This window comes from Motacilla alba, chromosome 5 (genome assembly GCF_015832195.1).
Source record: "Motacilla alba alba isolate MOTALB_02 chromosome 5, Motacilla_alba_V1.0_pri, whole genome shotgun sequence".
In the NCBI taxonomy this organism is placed as follows: Eukaryota; Metazoa; Chordata; class Aves; order Passeriformes; family Motacillidae; genus Motacilla; species Motacilla alba.
Window position 1 is genome coordinate 14,431,412 of NC_052020.1, and position 19,362 is coordinate 14,450,773.

The 19,362-nt window shown below is 42.5% G+C and overlaps 1 protein-coding gene across 1 annotated transcript in view; it reads left to right on the forward strand.

Moving 5' to 3' along the window:
• PTPRJ (protein tyrosine phosphatase receptor type J) overlaps positions 1-19,362 on the forward strand; it is a 65,119-nt gene that overhangs the window by 42,691 nt on the left and 3,066 nt on the right. The window contains exons 7-26 of the mRNA XM_038138063.1: positions 905-1,180; positions 1,792-2,067; positions 2,679-2,954; positions 4,070-4,345; positions 5,534-5,809; positions 6,682-6,948; positions 8,659-8,955; positions 9,207-9,341; positions 11,867-12,077; positions 12,228-12,343; positions 12,907-12,994; positions 14,315-14,356; positions 15,192-15,200; positions 15,295-15,382; positions 16,474-16,564; positions 17,365-17,435; positions 17,580-17,714; positions 18,107-18,226; positions 18,573-18,733; positions 19,205-19,340. Coding sequence (XP_037993991.1) covers positions 905-1,180; positions 1,792-2,067; positions 2,679-2,954; positions 4,070-4,345; positions 5,534-5,809; positions 6,682-6,948; positions 8,659-8,955; positions 9,207-9,341; positions 11,867-12,077; positions 12,228-12,343; positions 12,907-12,994; positions 14,315-14,356; positions 15,192-15,200; positions 15,295-15,382; positions 16,474-16,564; positions 17,365-17,435; positions 17,580-17,714; positions 18,107-18,226; positions 18,573-18,733; positions 19,205-19,340 — 3,347 coding nt within the window. The remainder of the gene's footprint in view (positions 1-904; positions 1,181-1,791; positions 2,068-2,678; positions 2,955-4,069; positions 4,346-5,533; positions 5,810-6,681; positions 6,949-8,658; positions 8,956-9,206; positions 9,342-11,866; positions 12,078-12,227; positions 12,344-12,906; positions 12,995-14,314; positions 14,357-15,191; positions 15,201-15,294; positions 15,383-16,473; positions 16,565-17,364; positions 17,436-17,579; positions 17,715-18,106; positions 18,227-18,572; positions 18,734-19,204; positions 19,341-19,362) is intronic.

Consider the following 19,362-nt stretch of genomic DNA (forward strand, 5'->3'; position numbering starts at 1 on the left):
TGGTGTGCTGGGTGTGGAGCTGGCTGCAGGGCAGGACTCCCAGGGTTCCGGAGAGTGGGGCTGTGTCTGGCTGGTGAGCAGCCACCAGTGCTGTCCTCAGGGCTCAATCCTAGGGCTGCTCAACGTATTTATCAAAGGTATGGATGAAGGAGTTGAATGCATACTGGATGCAGTTCTGGGCCCTACAATTGAAGAAGCATGTGAAGGTCCTTGAATGCCTGTATAGGAGGGCTGGAAAGCTGGTACAAGGGCTAGAGTGCCTGTCCTGTAAGGAGCAGCTGAGGGCTTTGAGCTTATGTAGTTTGGACAAAAGGAGGCTGAGGGGTGACTTCATTGTTCTCCTCAGCTTCCTGAGGAGGGGGAATGCAGAGGGAGAGGCTGATCTCTATTCTCTGGTGTCCAGGGATATGATGAGTGGGAATAGTTCAAAGCTGCCTCAGGGGAGGTTTAGGCTTGACATTAGGAAACATTGCTTTACTGACAGAGGGTTCAAACATTGCAATAGGCTTCCTAGAGAGGTGGTCAGTGCCCCAAGCCCTTCTGTATTTGAGACATTTGGACAATATGCTCAGTAATAACCTTAAACTTTTGGTGAGGCATGGGGTGGTCAGGTAGTTAGATGAGGGTAGTTGTTGTAGGTCTCTTCTAAGTAAATATTCCATTCCACTCTGTTGCTTTGCTGCCCACCTCTGGATTCCCAAGGGAAGCCTAAGGAGTTCAGTCACTGTAATGTCCTGTGCTTATGTTTTGGGGTGTCAAAGGGAGATGAATGCCTCTCAGAATGATTCGTCTTCAGTTCTCTTTTAGCTGCCCAGTGAAGCGCTGGTGTGGCTGTGTTACTTGTGTTCGTGTTTGTGAGCACCCGTTCTTGCAGGCTGACAGGTTGTTGTCTTACCTTTCACAGAGCTCATCCTAGTTTATGATCTCAAGGCAGAATCCATTGGTGTGACTTCTGTCACCTTAAAATGGGTGGTGAGTGACAGCGCTTCTGGCCCATACACGTACAGGATAGAGGTTGTAAATGGTACAGATGGTACACCTGTGAAGAGTGTGACATCCAGTGAAACCAGAGCAGAAATTACTGGGTTAATCCCTGGGACACCGTACACCTTCACAGTATTTGCTGTAACAGCTGATAATGTGACAGAAGGAGAGGGAAGTCCCATACACCTGTATACAAGTAAGTCACAGTTTTTCACATTCCTGTTCCTGATGGTCTGTGCTTTGCTGTTCAGGACAGGGTTCTGCCCACCTGCCTGAGGTTGTAACTTAATAGGAGCCTTACCTGGGCCAGATGCTAAGAATGAGTGGTTCATGTATAGTGCTTCATGTATAGCCTCAATTTATTTATTTACTTCTTAAACACCAAACTCCCTCTAACCCCCCCCCCCCCCACTGTAAACCAAAAAATCCTTTCCAACAGCAACTAAACCAAAAACCAACCAATAAACCAAACTGAAATCGCCTGCATTGCCAACCATACCCATCCCTTTCCTGTCCAACCTTTCTGGATTCCCTGGGAGCTCTGCTTCAATGACAACCAAAGTTTCTCCTCTGGAGTGTCAAAGGGAGGTAAATGCCACTCACCATAGCTTGTCTTCAGTTGTCTCTTAGCTGCCCACTGGTGCAACAGCCTCCAGGAATGGCTGGAGATGTTGTTGGGGTCCTCCTGCACTGTGGACCATGAAAGGTGTGAGGGAAGTGAAGCCCTGGTTTAGCTGTGTTTCTTGTTTCCTTGTCTGTGAGCAGCTGTTCCTGCAAGTTAACAAGCTGTTACTTTGCCTTTCACAGGGCCCAGCCCAGTTCTTGATCTCAAGGCAGAATCCATTGGTGTGACTTCTGTCACCTTAAAATGGGTGGTGAATGACAGCGCTTCTGACACCTACACGTACAGGATACAGGTTGTAAATGGTACAGATGGTACACCTGTGGAGAATGTGACATCCAGTGAAAACAGAGCAGAAATTACGGGGTTAATTCCTGGGACACTGTACAACTTCACAGTATTTGCTGTAACAGCTGATAATGTGACAGAAGGAGAGGGAAGTCCCATACACCTGTATACAAGTAAGTCACAGTTTTTCACATTCCAGTTCCTGATGGTCTGTGCTTTGCTATGAAAGACAGGGTTCTGCCCACCTGCCTGATGTGGTAACTTAATAGGAGCCTTACCTGGGCCAGATGCTAAGAATGAGTGGTTCATGTATAGTGCTTCATGTATAGCCTCAATTTATTTATTTACTTCTTAAACACCAAACTCCCTCTAACCCCCCCCACTGTAAACCAAAAAGTCCTCCCCAACAGCAACTAAACCAAAAACCAACCAATAAACCAAACTGAAGGCCCCTGCATTGCCAACCATACCCATCCCTTTCCTGTCTAACCCTTCCCATCCCTTTCTGGATTCCCTGGGAGCTCTGCTTTAATGACGACCAAAGTTTCTCCTCTGGAGTGTCAAAGGGAGGTAAATGCCACTCACCATGGCTTGTCTTCAGTTGTCTCTTAGCTGCCCACTGGTGCAACAGCCTCCAGGAATGGCTGGGGATGTTGTTGGGGTGCTCCTGCACTGTGGACCATGTGTGAGGGAAGTGAAGCCCTGGTTTAGCTGTGTTTCTTGTTTCCATGTCTGTGAGCAGCTGTTCCTGCAGGTTAACGAGTTGTTGCTTTGCCTTCCACAGGGCCCAGCCCAGTTCATGATCTCAAGGCAGAATCCATTGGTGTGACTTCTGTCACCTTAAAATGGGTGGTGAATGACAGCGCTTCTGACACCTACACGTACAGGATAGAGGTTGTAAGTGGTACAGATGATACACCTGTGGAGAATGTGACATCCAGTAAAACCAGAGCAGAAATTACGGGGTTAATTCCTGGGACACCGTACAACTTCACAGTATTTGCTGTAGCAGCTGATCATGTGACAGAAGGAGAGGGAAGTCCCATACACCTGTATACAAGTAAGGAAATGTTGTCTCTTATTGCCAGTAACTGTGCTGTTTGTACCAAATTGCTCTACTTCATTACTTTGGGTTTCCAGCTTTGTCCTGTTTCTTGTTGTGACATCGCTTTTTTGCTCCAACTGTGTGTGTGCGTGAATGCAGCAGTCTTTGCAAAAGGACTGAAATTGTCTGTGTGCTTGCATGTGGCACTTGTGAATCAGTTATTTCATCAGCATGTCTGCTCAAGACTGTGTAGAGATCCAGCTGCTACCACAGCATGACTTCTCCTAGACACTTGAGGGCTGAGTAGACCCCTCACAGCACCTCTGGGAGTGGGTTGCCACAGCTCGTACCAAAAGATGTGGTGTGCAGGGATGTAGTGCCACGGTCACTGAGGCTTTTTTTTCTTAAAAATTGTTTTGAGCTCTTTGCAGAGTCTGGGGTCTGAGGTTCCTGTGGGCTGTGACTGACTCACTTCCTAGGGTAACATTATCGAGTGTGGTGCCAGTCTTGTTGGTGTTTTGCCAGGGCACTTTTTTTCCCAGATTAAACAGATGGGATAGGAGTAGACACTACTTTTGTGTATAGCTCAGAAATGCGAAGAGAACAGGCAATGTCCCTACAAAACAATTTTAGAGGAGTGTGTCCTGGAGATGCTACTGAGTCTATAAAATTGTCTAAGCTGTCTGAAGTGAGTTTTATCTGTCTGGAGTTGGTGCTGAGTCGGGCTTACAGACACAGCCCCCTAAGGTATGTCAGCTGTTGGACCTGTTCAAGCAGCCCATTTCTTTTTCCTGGTACTGAGGAGAGTTTAGACCGAAGGTCTCAAATTGAGACTCACAGCCACAATTTTGAGTTAACAGACCAAGATCAGCTTGGACTATTTCCTTCCCTGATTTCCATCTGTTCCTCTGTCTGGAAAACCACTGTGGAAACAAGTAATTGTTGCATATGAAATGAAATAAAATATTCCCCAAAGCTCTTATGACCTTTCTGGAGATGCCTCAGAGTGAATGCCTGAAACAGGGAAGTGATGCTTGGCTCCAAGTGATGCTCATTCTGTGTGGAATAGGGAAATGTGGCTGTGGCTCTTTATTTCTTTTTTTGACAGGTTGTTGCTTTGCCTTTCACAGGGCCCAGCCCAGTTCTTGATCTCGAGGTAGAATCCATTGGTGTGACTTCTGTCACCTTAAAATGGGTGGTGAATGACAGTGCTTCTGACTCCTACACGTACAGGATACAGGTTGTAAATGGTACAGATGGTACACCTGTGAAGAATGTGACATCCAATGGAAACAGAGCAGAAATTACCGATTTAATCCCTGGGACACCGTACAACTTCACAGTATTTGCTGTAGCAGCTGATAATGTGACAGAAGGAAAAGGAGTGTCCAAAGACCTGTATACAAGTAAGTCTGCGCTTTGCTGTGTGGCTTGAGGCTCTACCCACCCACCCAAGGGTTGTAATTTAAGACTGTTGCAGGCAGAGGTGATGATTCCATCCTGGATCTAGAGATGGCCAATCTCCAAGTATCGGATGTTAGCGTAGAAGCAGAATTGCCCTGGTAGAAAGCTGCTGGTAAAGCTACCTCTAAGATTGGCAAGAAAGAGAAGAGACTTTTCCCTGAGCACTAATCTCTTGCAAATTTGGGGAAGGGGCATTTGCATTTGTTTCCTAGAGTATGGGAAAGAGCCTGAGATTCTTATTTTAAGGAGCTCCCACAAAGAGCATTTTTTGCCAGCAAACTTGTGTGATTTGGGAGCTTATAGCTGCCATCATGGTGCAGCCAGGAGAGAGATTCAGGCAGTGCTAGATCAGAACTCCATTGGCCATCCAGCAGCTTGCCATGCTGAGTATTAAAAGTGTTGACATGTGGTGTTGGAGAGACCATTTTGAAGCTGTCTTCCAAGGCAGTAGGCCAGCCTGATCATTCCACACAGTGCATTTGAAGGAAAATGGATGACTGTTCTTGTCATTTGTCTTTTCCTGAAACGTGCCTGCATGTATGATCCTAGCTGACCAGTCAATGCCCAAAAGGCTCCCTTATGCTGTCTGTCTGTAATGGCTAATTGCCCTCTTAAAGATGCAGAAAGAATAGGGGGCTGGAGACAGTGTCTCCAGAGGGTCTGGAGATGGTTTCTCTTCTATGGGAGTGAAGTGCAGGGCATGAGGATTGCAGCAGTGTCTGCTTCATCACTGCTAATCCTCCTCTCGCGATATTTCATCTTCCTTATATTTTGCTGAACAGAGTTGCACCACTGGCACCTTTCCCATCCACTCTTCTCTCCTTGCTGCCTACCTTTTTGCCAGGTGAAACCCTGCAAGTGGTGGTACTGGGCTGGCCTGTGCCCTTCTTGCCTTAGCCTGTGAAAGGAAAATGAGTTATGCTTGAGGTGGCTCATTCTCAATTTCCTGCTACCCAGCTGTTAATGCAAAAGCCTCCAGGAATTCCTGGAGATGTTGTTGGGGTGCTCCTACACTCTGGACCATGAGTGGTGTGAGGGAAGTGAAGCCCTGTTGTGGCTGTGTTTCTTGTTTCCATGTCTGTGAGCAGCTGTTCCTGCAGGTTAATGAGTTGTTGCTTTGCTTTCCACAGGGCCCAGCCCAGTTCACGATCTCAAGGCAGAATCCATTGGTGTGACTTCTGTCACCTTAAAATGGGTGGTGAATGACAGTGCTTCTGACACCTACACGTACAGGATACAGGTTGTAAATGGTACAGATGATACACCTGTGAAGAATGTGACATCCAGTGAAACCAGAGCAGAAATTACGGGGTTAATCCCTGGGACACCGTACAACTTCACAGTATTTGCTGTAGCAGCTGATCATGTGACAGAAGGAGAAAGAGTATCCTTATTCCTATATACAAGTAAGTCACAGTTTCCTGCATGGCTGTTGCTTGTGGTCTGTGTTTTGTTGGGCAGCACAGGGGTCTGCCCACCTGCACATGGCCTGAAATTTAATAGTGTTGCTGGCAGAGTTGCTTTGCTTTGCCGGCCTGCAGTCAGAGATGTTTGTGTGAAATAGACATAGCCTTCTATGAAAAACCAGAGTAAAACAAACACTTCTAAAACAATGATTATTGAAGTTGGTTACCGAGGCCTGTGTCACAGTGGACTCTTCCCAAGAACTTTCTCTGTGGCCTGGGATTTTTTGGGTACATCTGTTGCCTTCACTTCTTGGAGGATCAGGACCTCATAACATTCTTTTAAAGGCTCCCATATAGAGTTACTGTGATGTGGGGCCCAGTGGCTGGAGCAGACTGAACTGTAGATAACACTGGCTTAGGAGTGCATTCATGGCACGACCTAGGCAAGCTGCTCCTTTGCCACCTTTCATCACCTCTGTTCCTCTTTGTGATAGTTGAAGTTCCTTACCTTTTGCTATATGCAGATGGACCACCATCTCCCTTCTCCAGTCCCCCCACCTTGTATCTCTCCTGACCAACACCTCTGAATTTCTGAGCAAAATCCTGGGAGCTGTGGCATCGTAATGATCTGTTCTGCTTTAGAGTAAAGGGAGATGAATGCCACTCAAGGTTACATTCCATCAATTCTGTCTTAGCTGCTCAGGGGTGCAACAGCCTCCAGGAATGCCTGGTGATGTTGTTGGGGTGCTCCTACACTGTGGACCATGAGTGGTGTGAGGGAAGTGAAGCCCTGGTTTAGCTGTGTTTCTTGTTTCCTTGTCTGTGAGCAGCTGTTCCTGCAAGTTAACAAGCTGTTACTTTGCCTTTCACAGGGCCCAGCCCAGTTCTTGATCTCAAGGCAGAATCCATTGGTGTGACTTCTGTCACCTTAAAATGGGTGGTGAATGACAGCGCTTCTGACACCTACACGTACAGGATACAGGTTGTAAGTGGTACATTTGTGAAGAATGTGACATCCAATGAAACCAGAGCAGAAATTACGGGGTTAATCCCTGGGACACCGTACAACTTCACAGTATTTGCTGTAGCAGCTGATCATGAGACAGAAGGAGAAGGAGTATCCATATTCCTGTATACATGTAAGTCATGGTTTCTCATATCCCTATTCCTAGTAGCCTGTGGTTTGCTGTGGAATACAGGGCTCTGCCCACCTGCCCAGGGTTTGAAATACAATATTTTGTTAGGCAGAAGTGCTTCACACATCCTACCTGGAGTCAGCAATGGTAATGTGTGGGAGGAGGATCTTTGCAGGGGGTTTTGTTGCCCTCTGTTTCCTCTGGGTGAAGTCCTCAGGTTCTCATTTGGAAAGCCTCCCACAGAGTGTGCATTGTGCCTGGGGGACTTCCCCCTTTGGAGGGCCCGTGGATGCCGCTGATCTTGGGCAGCACAGAATGGTGTGGTTGTCAGCCCTGCTGCTTTGCTCAGCCCATCAGCAGGTAGGAGAAGGCTGAGATACTTCTTCATTCCTCATGTTAGGCATTGTGACTTTTCCTCCTTGTTGTGATCATGTGCTGCCTTTTCCTTTCCTTTGTTTTATCCCATTTTGACTGAGGTGAAATGAATCTGGCTCAGAGTTCTTGAGTGGGTTTTCCACATGGGCTCTGAGATGAACTAGAGAGTTGCTGGTACTCTGAAAGTGCTGCTTGGCTGAGTTTCTGGAGTCTTCTTATGACTTTTACAGAGCCCAGCATTATTTTCCTTAGTGGAATAGAGTATGCTGGCCTCTGACATTTCCCATGGAGCACTGATGATACTTCATCTAACTGTTCCTACAGTCGTAGGATAGAGGTCAAAAGTCATGACTCCTCTAGAAACCAGACATCCATTGTCGCCAAGTGTCAGAGGTGTTCCAGGACTTGTCTGTTGTCTCCTATAATTTCACTGTATTTGTCGGAGTAGCTGACAGTGTTACTGAAGAAAAATAAATATTTATAAATTGCAGTAGAAGCAAGACCCAGTCACTCACATCTGTTTTTACTAAATCTGTTTTTTTTGGTACACAATTGTGCTTCTCCCTAGTTTCTTAAAATAATACCCCTTCTAACAACAAAATAATTTAATAGATGAGTCTATAACCCCTGTATTTGAAAGTACCAAATACTTCCTTACCAAGAGAGAAAGTAAATTTGGTGTGTATTTTAATTGTAGGTTTATAAGTGTTTTGGTCCTGAAGGCCAAGTTTTACAAGATGTTTAGTTAAGGGAACATTTCTTCTCAGTCTTCCTGCTACATTACTTTCTAAGTATCTTTCTGTATCTGGTCATAAGGTTGCAGTTTTTATGCTACGTCCTAGAAGACTCACCCAAACTGACTTTTATAGTTGCTGCTTTTAAGGATGGCTACTGCTGTGCTCTTAATGGACAGAGATTAAATTAATTTTGTTATGTGTTCACCACTAAGAGTTTTACATAATTATAGAGGGATTTAGTGGCAGTCTACATACTACTCTAACAATCCACTTAGAGTAATATGTTAAAGGGTTGAACAATATTTTGAAAATGTTGCTGATCTTGCTAGATAATCAGCCTGAATTTTCCCAGTAACCCTGTCTGTAGAGGAGGTAAAGAGCCCAGAATAGGTCTGTGTATTGTGTTAAATAGTTGTCTTCCTCATAGGGTGACAAGTCCTTGTGTAGGCAGTAGGTGCCATGTAGGCATCTTTTTAAAAGGGGAAGGAATACTGAAGTTTTAAAAACATTTATACACATAACATACAAATACACAGCTTTTTCTAAGGGCAAGGTTGATTTCTTACTCCTCCTTTTTTGTTATTCTTTTTTCTTTTGGCAGTTACTGTCTCAGTGGATTCCCTTCAGTGTGAGCCAGTGGCCAAGGAGCCTTTCCTAATGCTGAAGTGGAAATGTCCTTTTGGTAACAACTCTGGCTTCAGAATCAAAATATATAATATAAGTACTTCTGCAGTAGTGACAGACGAATCGGCTCCACACTGCACGGTAGAAGGCTTGGAGCAAACCTTCCAAACAGCACGTTTACATTTTTTCAGCACATATAATGTTACTATTATAACTCTTTCAAATGGCCCTGAAAGCTCTCCAGTGGACAAGTTGTGTCACACCAGCATTACTGGTAAGCATTAAGATCTGAGCGTGAAAGATACTTGTAGGACAAAAATATTAACTTCATGATTGCAGAATACCAGACTAGGTATGCGCTACATTATCAGCCTGCAGAGTATGAATAGAACACTATATTAATTCATAGTCTAATATGATGCACAATAAATATGCATTATGTGAATAGTGTTGATATCACAGCCTTTACTTGTTTGGAAAACTTTTATCAGTGCTTAATGTACTAAAAAATGTTTTTGTTGGCAGACCCACCTCCCCCAACCGAAGTTCCTTCAGTCAAGGTCATCAGTCACAGCTCGTTGTCTGTTGAATTCTCTGATTTTGATTCACTGAATGGTCCATTGGAAGCCTATGCAATAATGATTACAACAGAAGATCAAAGTAAGATGTTTATGATATTATCATGTAGCTGAAACAATTTACCCGGCAACATTATGTTTTACACTTTAAATAGGTGTTAAACAGATAAAGAAAAGGCAGACCCAGAATTTTCAATCACTTTTCAGAAATCATGAGGCAGATACCTTGCTTGAAGTCAGGTTGCTCCTTGTTCTCAGAAGGTGCCTGTTTTCTCAGTCTTTTCCTGCCTTAGTTTTGTACATAAATCTCTATGTATTGCCCTTGTGCTGTTGCCACCTTGATTTGCCAGTGATTCCTTTCCCCAAGATTGTGTAGTGTCCTTTCTTTCCCCACAGAATAATTTTCAGACCAGCTAATAGAAGCAGCTTTGGAATATGAAATGTTTTTCCCCCTTTCTTCTTCAGCTGAAAGATGCCTGCAGTAAGGTCTTAAAAGGAAAAGAGCTTTTTTTCCTGATTTTATCCAAAACACTTTAACTAAGGGGGATGGGATGTGGGTGGAAGGCTTAAATATCATTGACAGCATTAATGGAAGTTAAATTCCATGGAAAACTAGAAAACTGAGAAATATCTCTGATAGGTGAATGTCTAGTGATAAAATACTAAATTAAGGAACTTAGTTTTGCAGCATAGGTTCCACTTGAACAACTCTTCATTTTTGCCAGTGCCCTGGAGGAATAAGGCACCTGATGGAGACAGTTTCTGCTCAGTGGGTGTTGACATTCATGCTTCTCCTTTGTTACAATACTGGAAATTCATTTTGCTGAATTTTTATTATAGATCTTCCTTCAGTGGTTTTCCATGCAATATACATCCAAGAAATGCATGTTTGTGTGGGCATATATATATATATATATATATATATATGTTACATCACATCAGTGCAGAAAATTCCTATTTTTCACATGCCTACTCAGCTGCCCTGGAATTGCTGATTTGAATGCCAGTCTTTTGCCTGCAGCTCTGCTTGTAACTCCAGCCAGTCCTGGTTAGTCACAAGGAGATCTGGTGTATTCTTCTGTGTGGTTTGGATTGGAAGGTATTCAAGGAGAAATTTGCAGGATGTGACTGAGAGAAATAAGGGAGGAAGGTTGCCCACATCTGCAATTTACAGTGAGTGCTTTGATGGGAGCAGAAGACAGCCTCACAGCCAAGCACCTCTTCAGCCTTATTGTTGAAATATTACAAATATTCTTGAGATGTGTTTTTCTGTTCTAAACCAGTTATGGTTACCTTTAGGATAGACAGAGAGGACTTTATTCTGCTGTTTAAGAGATATTCTGCTTTATTCTGTTGTCTAAGGCTGTTTGAAATGCCGTAGGGTGGCATTCAAGGCATCTACGAGGAGCTGCAGGTATAACCAGGGATGTACATCCTGTTGGAATGGAAACTAGGGACAAGACATAACATACCTCAGGTAGTATTGAACACCCATTTCTAGGCAGCTGAGTTATTTGCAACCTCATCGTCTTTTAATGAGACCAAGTTAGTGCTCTGGAAGAGTTGTCTTGCACCCTGTTGCTGCAGAGTTACAGTTGAGGAGAGCTTTGCAACTGGTGGTAGATCACCCCTTGTCTGCACAGCTCTAGAAAATTTGCCAGAGCTTTTCCACCTTTCAGAACCTCCTGCAAGGCTTCTCCTTTTTAAAGGTGAATTCAGTATTATACCCACTTTTAGAAGGACCTTTTAGCTTTGTAAAGGCAGTCAGTAGAGACCAAACTTCTGTCAAACGAGTGAGATTCTTTGTCCTGCCTCAGCACTGGGAAGATTTGTCAGTTGGCTTGCTCTTGAGTTGTTGGGACAACTAGTAAGTTGAGTTTATTATTACCTCTTAGGTTACATATGCTTCAACTGTATAATTGCCTCAAGATTCTAGGGTTTGTCTGCTATAAAAACAAGACACTGTAAAGTGGTGCTGTTCTGCAGATGGTGTCCTGTTGGTCACTACTCACTGTGGGAGCCTGTTCTTAATCTTCTGAAGGGGGAACTGTTCTGACCATTGTTTTGTCCAGTGCTTGTCTATGTCAAGGAAAAGCAGAAATTGCCTCTTTCATTTCTTACAGTTCAGGTCTGAGACTTCTTATAGGATAGAACAAGGTCAGGACAAGTTTAGTGTCACCCTGAATGAGGCCTTATGCTTTTTAGGTAGCACAAATACTGATGGATTTTTTTTCTCCACCATTTGCATTTTATTCTCTACATACAAGAATGGATAGAACACATATGGATAAAGCTGACTTGGCTGGTGAAGTCTTGTCTACGAGGATGCCTGGTTCCAGCACTCATGCACCTTTATTCAGAAGCTCCTATACATGCTAGAAGTAAAAACCAATTGCAAATTAAAACAAATAACACTGGGGAGAGGTGGTGCAGTAGATTCCACTGCAGTGGAAGAGGTTTCTGAGATTCTGTTGCTCTCAGCATTTCATTTCAAGCAGTACTTGTGGAGGAATGACAACTGTAGTTAATGTGACCACCTCAGCCACTGTGTCAATTGATACAAAACCATGGGATGAATTATATCCATGTTCTTGTTGTTTCCCGAAGGTTCTGAGTCTTTGAAGTCTAAATTGAACAACACATACAAAGATTTCAAGAAGAAGAAAACAACTGCCTATGTTACGTATGTCATAAAAACAGAGCAGGCAGAATCACATCCTTCCCGTTCTCAGAGTGATAAAAAGGTCATTAATGTAGGCAAGGGAAACACAATGTATGGCTATGAAAACGGACCACTGATCCCTCTTCGTTCATACAGGTATTTATTTCAAGCCACTCTTTTGTTAAGTTTTCTGCTGTTGAAATCTAGAAGATCATCTAATGGAAAGATTACAGATCTTGCTAAAGGCTGTTAAAACCCTGTAATGTACCTCGTTTTGTTTTTTTCTTATTCCTTCCTTTTCAACAGGGCATGTGTTGCAGGTTTCACTAATATAACCTTTATGGATGATGTGATTGAGGGGGAAGATAGTTACGTATCATTTTCACCCTGTTCTGAACCAGTCTTACTGCCCCAGGATCCAGGTATAGTTAATGTCAAAAGTAGGACTGGTGGCTTGGTACACACAGAGATGTGGAGATGCCTTAGTTATGGCAAGTTCCATAATATCAAAACACCCGTTGGTTTCTCTGTAGGAACAGTTTCCTTCTAGCTTTGCAGTGGCACTGCTCTGTAAATTCATACCTTGCTAGTTCTGCAGGTGATCCCTTTTTCCATGTATGATTCCAGTGCAGAAGTAGGCATAAGCCATGGCATGCTAAAAGGGATTGGATGACACAGTGAGACTTCAGTGTAGCAGCAAGTGGCAAATAGCAACTGATGGTCTCACAGTTCTGCTAAACTAGAAGCAGGTGTATTGAAATGCAGATACTGGTCCTTTGATCCTAATTTTATATTAATTTAACTTTCTCTGGTTATCATTCTTAATGACATTTCAATACTGGTACTACCAAATGACAGTAAAGACAAGATATTTTAGTAGAGTGAAGCATGTTGGTTAGTCACTTGCAAGGTTCTGCTGTATCATGTTGATTCAGTTAGAAGTTACTGAAGAGGACAATGAGTAATACTTTTTCTCTTTTATCAGGTGTTATTGCTGGAGTGGTTATTGGATGCCTCTTGGCTATCTTGGCTGTAGTCGCTGTCGGGGGATTCATATTCTGGAGAAGGAGAAGGTAATGTGTGTTTGTTGTTGTATTGGTTGTGTTGAGGAGCACCAGTGTTTCACTTCAGTATCTTTCTCCTAAAAAGAGCTCTCTCTGTCATGATACATGACTGTCAAGATATTTTAAAATATGTTGTATTAAAATTATAATGTCTGTTACAGATTAGAGTTGAAGTATCAAACCACGTGTTTAATAACTTTGTTTAAGCCCATAGTTACAAACTAATGAGTTGAGAAGAGCTAAGCAAAATAGATTTTAACTCATAGGACAGATTTACAGAATCATGGAATGGGTTGAAAGGGATCTTCAAGATCATCCAGTTCCAACCTCCCCTGCCATGGGCAGGGACACCTCCCACTATCCCAGGCTGCTCAGAGCTTCTTCCAGTCTGGCCTTGAACACTGCCAGGGATGGGGCATGCACAGCTTCTCTGGGCAACCTGTGCCAGTGCCTCACCATTCAATAGTGATGAAGTCATTCAGTCACAAGTGAGCAAACATCTCAAATTATTGTGCAAAAAGCAATTGGGTGTAATTGTACCTTAGATGATTTGGTTTTAAGTTATCCATCAGTCATTCTTTTTGCTTGATGGCCTGTCACATGAAACTTCTATTCTGGAATTTCCAGAAGCTGATGAGTTTGAGCTGGTCTCTCAGTTTCCAGTCTTGTTCAAATCATCTGGGATGTAAGAGTGCAAAAGGCTTTTTCCTGCTTCTGACCATCCTTTATGTGGAGTTAGCCATAGGGCCCTTAGTCCAGTTTTCTTAGTTGCTTTAAGTAGCTGTTGTTATTTTTACAATTGTATCCAATAGCTGTGTACAACCATAGTAAGGGCTTCCTTTAAAGCTAGCAACATTTATTTTCATTCAGCTACCACTGAATGGCACATCACTGTTGAGCACTTCCTGTAGGGATTCTAGGATTAGCAGCAGTTCTCCTGAGATATCAGTTAGTGGTGCAGATCCCTCAGTTGTACATCTTCCACAAAATATGTGCTTTGTGTCCAGGCTTTATACTCTGGTTCTAAGAGAAAGAAACAGTCTCTGCACAACATTACCAAAAGAAGGGTGAAGGTTTTTTTGGGTTTTGTTTTTTTTTTTTTTTTTTTTTTTTGTGTGTGTGGGTTTTTTTGTTTGTTTGTTTTTTGTTTGTTTTTGTTTTTTGTTTTAATTCCAGGTATAAAAGTTTGCCTCAGGAGGTTTTTTTTTTTCAGAATAAGATGCTTTAAGAGAAATTGTTCTCAACAGGCACAAGAAAACAGATAAGAAGTCTCATATAAATTTCATTGAATTCTACTGTAAACCTGTGTTGTTTTCCTTCACCTTATAGGAAAGACAAAAGAAATACTGAAGTGTCTTTTTCTCCAATTAAGTAAGTCCATATCTTTTCTCCTGGTATTTTCTGAGCTTAAGTGATATTTGAAAAAATTACTCAAAACTCAGATACTTGTTTTCTGTGCAGTTTTATAGAGAATTTTGAAGTATTAATTCCTTGTGGAACTGAAAGACTCCAGCATGCAGACTAAAAAAAATCATGTTGATAGAAACTTCTAGAGCCACCACAGGGATTTGAGTGTTCACTTCATGAATCACCATTAGACACACAAATGCTCCACATGTTTTTGAAAGACAGGGTTTGAATGAAACACAGACTTTGTGCACATTGAGGGAACAATCAGAATTGTTGATAAAATGCAAAAAGGCAAAATATGTTCTGTGATCTGATTTTTTTTTTAATGACTACTTTGTGCTGAGCCATTCATCCAGATAATGTTGTGATTGTAAAAGCTAGCCATGGAGGGAGTAACCACAATATATTGGAAGTCATAGGCATTGCAACTGAATCATATTATTGGTTATGGCACCACTTTTTGTGCTGGTGGAAAGCCATGGCCAGGACATCCCATGGAATCCCACCTCTGCAGACTTGATGGTTGGCATAAAATACACCAGGGAATGGGGTCAATCCAGTGGGAGTAAGCAGCTGGCTGACACCTTGTGAGATGTTCCTCTCCTGAAGAATGCACTGTTCTCTCCTTGATTTAACAGAGCAGTTAAATGCTATGCTTGATGCCCTGTCCCTTGTAAATGCACTGTTTTGTTGCTGCAACTAACAGTCATGCGTTCAGTCTTAGATTCACATAATGAAAAATAGAACTGCATGTGTCTAATCAGCTTTTTTTTCTTCCCCTCACCCTCTCCTGAAGAATCAAGAAGTAAGTAAAGCATACTTTCTAACACATTAACTGAATTAATTCATGGCTTAGTTACCTAACACCAGTTGCTGACACGTGGCTTTTCTCATTTTAGATCAAAAATGATTAAAGTGGAGAACTTTGAGTCATACTTTAAGAAGCAGCAAGCTGACTCCAACTGTGGTTTTGCTGAAGAGTATGAGGTATGTGCCCTCAGTGGGGAGAGAGCTTCATGACAAATATTTTTGGAAAGACAAATCATCTTTCCTATGGACCATGCACAAGGCTTACTGAAGGAGAAAAGAAGGGTCCTTTTTTATAGAGATGATTAAGCTGGAGCCTTCCCTTATGCAGCTCTGAATTTAGTTGAAGTGCATGATAAATACTTCCTGTCCTGAATTATTGTCTCTGACTGTGGGCTTGTGGCATGGCCTACTTGTCAGAGCTCTCACCAGAGAAATTTTTGCCCTAGTCATATACAAATTTAGCCTAGGGGACACTGTATAATTTCTGTGCACTTCAGTTTTCTCATCTTGGGTTGTTTTGGGGTTTTTTGTACATACCAAGACAGGTCTGTTGCTAATCTCACTGACTTCTTCAGTGCGTGGGTGTGATTTGCAAACCACACCTGTGAATAGCTCAGTCAGAGAAACAGCAATTATGATTTGCTTACTGACCATAAGAGTTTTTCTATGAAATGTGCTAAAGCTCACTTGCTGTAGGGAACGAAGGACAGGAAGGAAGCGTCAGGGAGGATTCTGTCTTGTCATGTCTGCTGTTAAAGAATCTCATTCTGTTTCTCATCTCCTCAAAGCTATTGATTGACTTACTTCTTCAAATTCTGTCTTTGTACTTCACAGGCTGATGCTCCACCTTACCTTCCTCTCAGATTTTGCTTCCTTCAGTTGGTTCATGATGTTGGTTCATGATATGCTCCTCTATCCCTGTAATGTCTGCAGAGCTTATGCAGTAGTTCCCTGCCTTGGGGCCGGAAGGAGCTGCCATTGATATCAGTGTCTGTTTCCACAAAACTGTTTCCAGGCTTTTGAAGTCCATCTGTGGGTTTTAAACATGCTGCTGTTCCTACATTCTGTATTAATCCCTTCTCTAAAAGATTTGCCACTGTCACCCTCCCACTCTGTAACAAGATGATTTTTATTGACATTTATCCCAGTTTAACTTGCCTACTTTTACAGTACAGGACACAAGTGTTTGGACTACTTTTCTGTTTGTCATGTTTCTGCATGATTGCTAAACCAGGACCAGGTGCTAATGAATCCTCCTTTTATTGTAGGAACTTAAGTCTGCTGGTGTTCATCAGCCCAAATTTGCTGCTGAACTTCCTGAGAACAGGGGGAAAAATAGATACAACAACGTCTTGCCATGTGAGTTATTCTCTTTGGGTTTGCATCAGAAGATGCAACTGGTTGAGTTTTAAGTGAAACCCTTTGGGTTTGGCTAATCCAGCTTTAATAGTACCCAGAGGTTTCAAATATCATTTTGCAAATGAATGAATTTGGGCTGCTGTTTTCCCAAAGCCACTGTATAAACACACCTGAAAGAGTCTTCCCTTCAGAAAGCTTCTTTAAAGAACTTTCCCTTAACAAGAAAACTTTAATTTTCCATTTGTGAGATATGTGCAATACAGGTTGAAAATACAGGAGGATAACAATTGACCACTGACAAACAAATGTGCAAGCTATGAGGAATATTAAGCTGGCTGCTGGCCAGCTTTGCAGATGAAGTAAGAGTTTAAGCCCTGTCAAGCTGCCTGTGGGCATCCCAATGTAGCAGAGAGTCAGAAGTAATTGAAAAGTGAACAGTGACAAGTACTTAAGGATGCTTTGGGGGAAAAACATTGGCTGCCATGGCAGCAGGAGCCAAATCACTTTTTTTTTAATTCAGTAATTAAAACTGTAGTAAATCTTGTGTTGGATTAAACATATGAATTGGCAATACCAAACCATGTTTAAAACCAAAATAATCTGTGTTTCTTGAGTGATTATTCTGGCCACTCCTTTTTCTGAAGGCTACTGCTATTTATGATTCCTAAGGTTATATTCTTATTCTTAAAATGCACGTTGAACACATTTTATTTAGAAACTATGCATTAGATAAACAATATTGTTCTGAAAGGTTCCAGTTCAAAAATTCATGGTTGTCTTTTCCCTTTTTCTTTCTGCAGATGATATTTCTCGTGTTAAACTTACAAATCAAAGCTCTGGAACTGACTATATTAATGCAAACTATATGCCTGTAAGTTGCTTCATTAGCTGAAATGAAATATAATGTATATTTTTCTGATGTAGGCATAAGATGATGTTTAAAATCAGCTTTTATTTCTCACTGATGCTGTATGTATATATATACATATTTATTTTGGGTTTTTTTTCATCTTAGGGCTATAACTCAAAGAAGGCATTTATTGCTGCACAGGGTCCATTACCCAATACAATAGAAGACTTCTGGCAGATGATTTGGGAAAAGAGTATTTATTCTATTGTTATGTTGACAAAATGTGTGGAACAAGCCCGGGTATGTTGTTATCAATACTGATTTGTCTCTTGAAGGCAGCTGCATCTCTTCTAATTTTGTTGTTACCTTAGTGGTTTGGAGGCTGGCTACTGTCTTTTAACAACCATCCTCTTGGAGGAAGACTATTTCCTAAATTTAAAAAGTGGCCTTTTTTTTTTTTTTTTTTTTTTTTAGTTTATTTTTTATATCTGCTTACTACCAGTATAGATTGTCTCAGAGGGATTGTGGGTTCTTCTCTCTAAAGAATGATTTTGATAGATCTTCTCTTGCCCTGGAATAGCCCTTGAGAAGTGTGACATGCTTTCTAGCCCCACTTCAGGTGGTGGGTAATTTGAAAGTGAATTGTTTCATTGTTGTGTGCGATGTGTCTAACTTTGTAACTCTCTTCTTAGACAAAATGTGAGCAGTACTGGCCAGACAAACAACCCAAGAGCTACGGTGACATTATTGTGACAATGGTCTCAGAAGTTGTCCTTCCAGAATGGACAATAAGGGACTTCACTGTAGAAAAGGTGAGGACTGTCTTGATTGTTGATTGTTAGTGTGTAAATAACCTTGTGCTTATGCAGATAGCTGTAATATCTTCTGGACCAAACAATTAGCCCCATCAGCAAATACAATGCAGTAGATATGAGCTTGGAGTAAACTACAAGGAAAGTATTTCAAAATATTCTCTACCACAGCAGAAGGAAGAATGAAACTGGAATATTATTGGTGAAATCACTGCAGTTGTAACAGGCATCTTTGATGAAGCTGGGCTTGGTCCAGTACATGTGTCAGGAAGCCCAGCTGTCACTCCTCTGAAGCCAGTTTTCATTGTCTTTTTTGTTAGTTTTATAATGTCTACTCTTCCTGCAGTCCAACACCCCTGAGAGCCACACAGTGCGCCAGTTCCATTTCACCTCCTGGCCGGATCACGGCGTGCCGGAGACCACAGATCTTCTCATCAACTTCAGGCACCTTGTCCATGAGTACAACAGCCAGAATCCAGTGGACTCTCCTACTCTGGTGCACTGCAGGTAGGAAGAAGGTGTTTCTGTTAGACACCCTTTTGTCTTGTGGATTCTTTTTTACAGTCAGTTCCATTTCAGTGGGATTAGAACCAAAGTAAGTCTCTCTGTGTAAGGACATGGGCTATTTGCCTTGCCAAACTAAAACCTTTGCCCGTTGTTTCAGAAACTAACAGTGCTGTGTAGGTAGCAAAGGAAGTGATACAAAAGGTCATAAGAACAGAGCATCTCTCCTAGCCTGGAAAACTGAGCTGGAAAAGATGTCTTCTCAAGAGCTTGTGTATAAATCCTGTGCATGAGCAAGGCTGAAAAGCCCCTCTTGGTGGTGGTAAGAGCCACCCCTCCGTGCTGCCGAGACTTTTATTACCCATGCCACTGAAATAGTAGGAGGCATCATCCTGGCTTGCCTGGCTATTTGTCATGCCAGCAGTGAGCAGGTGTTTGGGAGGAAGGACAAACAGCCTGTCCGTGTTGTTGCAGCGCTGGCGTCGGGAGGACGGGGACGTTCATCGCCATCGACCGCCTGATCCAGCAGATGGAGATGGAGAACACCGTGGATGTGTACGGAGTGGTGTACGACCTCCGCATGCACCGACCCCTCATGGTGCAGACTGAGGTGAGGCTCTCTCCCATCCAGC